At 37.6% G+C, this 6545-nt stretch overlaps 2 protein-coding genes across 7 annotated transcripts in view; one reads left to right on the top strand and one right to left on the bottom strand.

Annotated features, from left to right (window-relative positions):
• Positions 1-3564, bottom strand: part of LOC107725240 (protein tyrosine phosphatase type IVA 2-like) — a 5340-nt gene extending 1776 nt beyond the window's left edge. Inside the window, exons 1-7 of one of the 6 annotated variants that reach the window (XM_016534443.1) lie at positions 3448-3562; positions 2693-2729; positions 2266-2342; positions 1703-1963; positions 1363-1514; positions 1175-1267; positions 926-1056 (exon numbers count right to left, since the gene is read on the bottom strand). In XM_016534443.1, coding sequence (XP_016389929.1) covers positions 926-1056; positions 1175-1267; positions 1363-1458 — 320 coding nt within the window. In that variant the 5' untranslated portion in view covers positions 1459-1514; positions 1703-1963; positions 2266-2342; positions 2693-2729; positions 3448-3562. The other 5 variants (XM_016534477.1, XM_016534461.1, XM_016534436.1 and 2 more) reach the window with 5 other exon arrangements.
• Positions 3565-4367: 803 nt separating this feature from the next.
• Positions 4368-6545, top strand: LOC107725875 (gap junction beta-4 protein-like). Its single transcript, XM_016535291.1, has 2 exons — positions 4368-4426; positions 5696-6545. Exon 2 carries the CDS (start codon positions 5716-5718, stop codon positions 6475-6477), a length of 762 nt encoding a protein of 253 aa, XP_016390777.1. The 5' UTR covers positions 4368-4426; positions 5696-5715; the 3' UTR covers positions 6478-6545.

Here is a 6545-nt window from a genome sequence, read left to right as displayed (position 1 = left end):
AAACGTAACGCCAGGTTCACACACTCCGTCTGTGGTGCGTATTTTCTCCGCGCCCATGTTTAACGGATCAGAGCGTTCACACTGCATGCGATTGCGGTCCGGCAGTGCGCTCCAGGAGCGGTGCGTCTGCAGCAGTGCTGCGATCGTTTCCGCACGGAATCTATTTCTGCTGTGCTGCACGTGCTGAATTAAAGTGACAGCGCATTATTCGCGGTAAAAATTAACATGGATTGACACGGAAATTTAGTAATTACACCATAAATGCATATAATTAAAGTCTACTGTTTCACAGTCAACACATGGCTTTTTGGCTAGATTTAAAACAAGGAAAAGTGCACTTTTAGATAAACAAGGCAATAATAGATGGCACTCGTGGTGGTAGTTAAAGTTATATTTATTGAGTTTAAACGTGAATAGGTCTATGAAAGATTGTATTACTGTACTGTTATAAAAGAGAATAACAATGCTGAAAAAGCATTTTCAGAAACTGTATACGCACTGCAGACGGAGTACGTGTGAACTTGGCGCAACAAATCTAGTTCAACATCTGAGGCAACACCACAAAGAGCTCTATGACCAATGCATGGCAAAAAAAAATCCCTGGACACGGGATTTTTTTTTTCTGCCATATGTCTATTCTAGAGACATTTTGTTACACCTTTACTTAGTGATTATTTTGCCTTATGTCTGTTCTAGAGACATGTTACAGCTTCTTGATAAAGCTCTAATTGGTTTTCTTTTGGAAATATGTTTCAAATTCACACTGAATGCATTTATAACTGTAAAGCATGTCTGTGTGTGTCAAAATCGTGATTAAAATCGAAATCGCAAAATTGATCAAAGAAATTGCGATAGGTTTTTTTGTCCATATCGCACAGCCCTAGTGTGAACCTGACTGAATCAGATATGTCCTGATGATACTTACCGTCCCAATCCAGCAACGCAATGTACTGCAATGCAACAGCCTGGTTCATCTTTAAATTTACATTTGAGAAGGTTCAACCAGTCGTCAACAATTTGATCAGGGGGCGAACAACCATCATCAAAAGGCCAATCCTAAAGGAAAACACATTTTCGCATTAAATAAAACATAAAGAAACAATCCTCGGCGATAATCACAAAATACCAAATTCTGTCAGAATCTTTGGGATATTTAAAGAGGTTAATTGCTCACCAAAACTTCAATGCCTTCTTTTTCCACTGGTGTTTTGTCATAAGTTGCATCACAAACCCGAACAAGCGTCTGCACTCCAAAACTCTTTAGTTCCTAAAAGATATTAACAAAAGAAAGAAAAAAAATTCAGCTCTGACCCTCGTGTTAATATTACTATCCATATCAGCTGTTTCCATCTTGAGTCTTACCTCTGTAAACTTGGCCAGCTGTGAATTGGTGGGATTGTGGGTGATGAGAAACCTCATGCATTCGTAGGTGATCTCAACAGGAGCAGGGCGATTCATTTTGACACTCAAATGAAGTATTAATTGGACTTGATGAAAAAAAACTTCTGAATCTTCTACAGGGGTAGAAATAATGGTTTCAAAATATCTAAGCAATTTAACTTTGAGGCAAATCTCTGAATGTTCAAAAAAAAGATTTTTAAAAAAGGGACACAGGAGAAGGAGACCACTTTCACGCTCCCACAGCTTTAAAATAAAAACTAAAAGAAGGGGACTATCCTTCTGATTCGCAATTTATAATTACCCCATTCAGGAGAGGAGAGCTGATCAGTTGACACTAAAGAGAAAGAACGATTCGCTCTCTAGTACCTGGATTGGTTCAAACCGATTCATACACGTTAACTCTGGACAAAAAAGATGCTCCCCGAAAGGGCAGAATTTAAGACGGGCAGTCAGGTAGTATAATCTTCATATGGCAGGCCCTCTGTTCACTTGTCTACAATGACCAGGTGCTGTGCCTGGCAGAAGTCTCCACTCACACTGACAAACGCCATAAATGTGCAGCCTGGAATAAGAAAAAGGACGGTGACCAATCAATAACCAGGGCAGTGGATCCTAAGGCACATCACAACCAGCAAGTTAGTGCAGTGAACCAAACATGTCACCATTAACACCAAATGATTACTGGATAAACCCTACGGCTGAAGAGAGACCTCATTCCACCACAGATATTGACTTCAGCCATTGGATGGATTATGAACTCTCATCATAAAAGCATACAGGTCTTGCACAACATTATAACACGTTGGTGTACATGGAAAATATTCATCAGTCGGTTAACGTATATATCGCCTATCACGCACTTACTTTCAATAAGTGAACAGAAAACAAGTTGAGAACTCTGCATTCTATCTTCACCATTCGTGACTGTCTCTACTTTGCACCTAGAGAAGATAATCAACATAAAACAAGAAATAAACAAGACTTTTCTTCATTCCAAACTGTTAATATTATTTTTAAACAAACAAGTCAAGAATGGAAAAGGAAAAGAGCTAATGTATGTCTATTTGTGTTAGTACAGACTTATGTTATAAATATATAAATAATATTAGGCTAATACACCATCAGATGAATCTTAAAAAGGTGGATATAAATTTGCAAAGCCCATACACACATTCCTATGACTGTATGACACATATCTCAGTCACCACTGCCCATACTGTCTATTTTTGACCATTATCTCATTCTTAAAGGGACAGTTCATTCAAAAATGAAGAATCTGTCATTTACTCACCTTCATGTTCCTCCAAATCCAGGTAAGTTTCTTTCTGCTGTGGAAAACAAAGACTGAGATGTTAAGCAGAATGACAGCATCTGTCATCATTCACTTTTATTACAAATTTTCCCATACAATGAAAGTGAATGGTGACTGAGAATGTCATTCTGACTAACATGTCTCTTTGTATTGTGCTCCACAGAAGACAGAAAATCATATTTTGTATTGGAACGACATGAGAGAGAGTAAACGGCAAAAGCAAAAGAAAAATTGGGTATACTATTCTTTTAAATCAGAAAAATAATTGCATGGAACACAATGGGGTACATTTGCTGACCACACATTAATCTATATTTGTGGAGGACGGATTAAACAACCATTTAATTCAAAACACACATTCATAAAATACTAACTTTGTTAATATCCACATGTAAATCATCATGCCCATAAGACCCACTGCCTTATTGTGTGAATGTTAAGGCGGTTTATAAAAATAGATGTTATTTACAAAGAGCATCGTTGTTATCTGACAGTCCAAGTCATTAATACACATTTACACTATATATAATATAGCAGAATTACGTTACAATGGCAAAACATTGTTAAAAAGGCCCATGTTTTTACGCGATTAGTTCGCTCTTGTCCGACTAGCGTATGTTAGAGCTGCTAAATGCGTATATATTTAAAGACACCCACAAGTTCACAATCCATCGATCATCTAGATGTTTATTAATGACAGAATAAATTAGATATAATATCATATAGATACTTACAAAGAGCTGACGGTAGATATGAATACCGTGTCAAAGAGAGAAAGGATTGAGAGACGTTGCTAGCCGGCTAGCTCTCCCCGACCATAGAGCTCCCGTAACCAGGCGACAGATGACCGCTGATTGGCTGACAGCAGTCACGTGGCCAATAAAACGGCACCTTTCATATTCGAACGAACACAGTGGCTACATGTTACCTTTTCATCCGTCTAATAAACATATTTTAAGAGTTTGTGATTATTACAGTATATATAAAAAGTTTCGGTGGTAGGTAAAATGATTTACTTTAAATTAAATAAGCATGAATTAATATAAAATAATGTTTATGTGAATTAAATTAGATAGTACAAATGTCTTTATAACGTAAAAATAACCATATAACCTATCAAATGGCCACACATATCATTAACATATTTAAGAAGGATCTCACAGCATAGATTTTAAAAATGAAGTTGTCACCATCTTCCGGTGAGAAAGAGTTATAGCATGTATTACTCCTTTCCATTAACAGCCGAAACCGACAAAATTGTATAGCCTACCTGCAATCTGCTTCGAAAATCAATCTTAATGATTAAAAAATGATCTTAGTGAAAAATGTCGTGTGTTTTCATGTATTATATAATATTTGCAGATTGCTGGGTGTGGTGATGACACATGACAAGGCTGCAAGGCTTCAAAATGTATCCGTGAAGGCCAACTCACGTTACAGTCCCTGTCTGTAAGATAATATCTAATGAACAGCACGTACCACCCACACTCCAGCACCACACCCTCCTAAAGCAGCTCCATCAACACAGGTGTCTCATATGAGTAAACCACACTTATACTCAGGTATGATGGTGACTAGGCCATAGATCAGGTTGGACAGGATTTCTTAAGGGCTTTTACTTTAGGTTCAATCTTTCCCTCTTTTTGTGCTTTTTGTTTTGTTCTCTTTTTGTGCTTCCTGATTCAATGTCAATCAGTTTTGCGGCAAAACACGGTAAGATCTTCTTTTATGCAAGCTTCTTTTATTAGTAGCTACTTATTAGTTATTACTGAGTAGCTACCAAACAAAGACATGTCTTATCAACATAGGAATTGTAAGAAACTACATGAAAATACTAAATTTTAGTTAGTACGCGTATATGTGGCTAGAAGCACAAAGTGGACTAATAAAATGTTGTTGTATCATTTTGTTTATACAAGTATACTATTTTTATATTCATCAGAAAATCCTGAAAGCAATGTATTATCCAAAAAAAAATAAAAATAATAATAATAATTAAGCAACGCCACTGCATAATGATTTCTGAAGGATTATTCGTTTTTTAAAGAAGTCTCTTATGCTCCTATCGCAGATTCCAAAAAAACAACAGTTTCCAGCACTGATAATAAATCAGCATATTAGAATGATTTCTGAAAGATCATGTGACACTGAAGACTGGAGTAATGATGCTGAAAATTCAGCTTTGATCACAGAAATAAATGAGATTTTAATGTATATTAAAATAGAAAAACGTTATTTTACATCATAATAATATTTCACAATATTATTTTTTTTCCTGTATTTTTGATCAAATAAATGCAGCCTTGATGAGCATAAAAAACTCCTTTAAAAAGCATTACAAATCGTTCTGATCCCAAACTTTTGAACGGTAGTGTATATATTCACACACACACTATTCATGTTTTTACGTATTATTACAAAAATGTTAAAAACATGTCGGAGCAACTATGAGACATCTTAGCTGTGACAAACCCAGGTGTGATCCAGCATGACAAATCCACATTTTGCCTGCAAATTAAAAACAGCGAGGATTTATAATGAGCAGGTGAAACCCTGTTTGGAAATGCATGTCAACACCTGCTTGTTATATATTTAAATGTGTCACCCTTGTGTTTGCAAAAACCCTTATTATAAGATTACCTGTCATAACGTCCATTTAAAGCACACAGAACAGAATCAGTTTTTGCAAACTTTTTGATTAGAGTTTTAGAAACAATCTGGAGTACCTGTTATGCATGGCTGAACGCCTCCGGAGTTTAAATATTAATCGGAGACAAAATCTCCACTGGCTAATTAAAAAGATAATCAGCAACACAAAAAAATGACATGATGAAAACCCATTAGGTTTTTGGTTAAATTTAGGCCATACTTTCATGACACCAGTTGTCAAGAGATTCACTGACCCAAACTAGAATGGCCTGTTTCTGTGATTTTATCCTTGTCATTGTGCAAAAGTATTGAGTTTCATATGTCTTATTTCAGGACATAGTTTGTGATCAAGGATGAACTGGTCAGGACTGGAGGACCTTCTTAGCGGGGTCAATAAATATTCTACAGTGTTTGGTCGAGTTTGGCTGTCTGTGGTGTTTGTGTTTCGTGTTCTGGTGTTTGTGGTGGCAGCTCAACGCGTTTGGGGCGACGAGAGCAAAGACTTCATTTGCAACACCAGGCAGCCCGGCTGCACTAACGTCTGCTACGACAGCACGTTCCCCATCTCTCACATCCGTCTGTGGGCCTTACAGCTCATCTTTGTCACATGTCCGTCGCTGTTGGTCGTAGCCCACGTCAAATACAGAGAGGAAAAAGACAAGAAGTACACGGCTGTCCACGAGGGCACCCATTTATACGCCAACCCTGGGAAAAAGCGTGGGGGTCTTTGGTGGACCTACCTGTTAAGCTTGATCTTTAAAGCCACAGCTGATGCTGCCTTTCTCTATATTCTTCATCACGTGTATAAAGGATATGACCTCCCTCGCCTCACAAAGTGTTCGCTGGATCCTTGTCCGAATACAGTGGATTGTTTCATCTCCCGTCCCACAGAGAAGAAAATCTTCACTCTCTTCATGGTGACCTCCTCTGCTCTCTGCATCTTCATGTGTATCTGCGAAATGGTTTATCTCATCGGAAAGCGTATATTAAAATACTTCATGATGCAACAAGCAGCACCGCAACCATCTAAAAGACCAGACCCGACTCTTTCCAGCAGCCAAAACTTGAGTTCACAAAAATTAAAAGACACCTCAATGGACAAAACTGCTCTTTAATGCCAGCAGTGTGTCGCCAGACCTTTACAACCTCAGTGAGTTCGGGATACGGGATAAAAAGCTCTCTT

This window comes from Sinocyclocheilus rhinocerous, unplaced genomic scaffold (assembly GCF_001515625.1).
Source record: "Sinocyclocheilus rhinocerous isolate Xijiao unplaced genomic scaffold, SAMN03320098_v1.1 scaffold1004, whole genome shotgun sequence".
Classification (NCBI taxonomy): Eukaryota; Metazoa; Chordata; class Actinopteri; order Cypriniformes; family Cyprinidae; genus Sinocyclocheilus; species Sinocyclocheilus rhinocerous.
The sequence above is the reverse complement of the archived record's forward strand: the minus strand, read 5'-3'. Positions and strand labels throughout refer to the sequence as shown.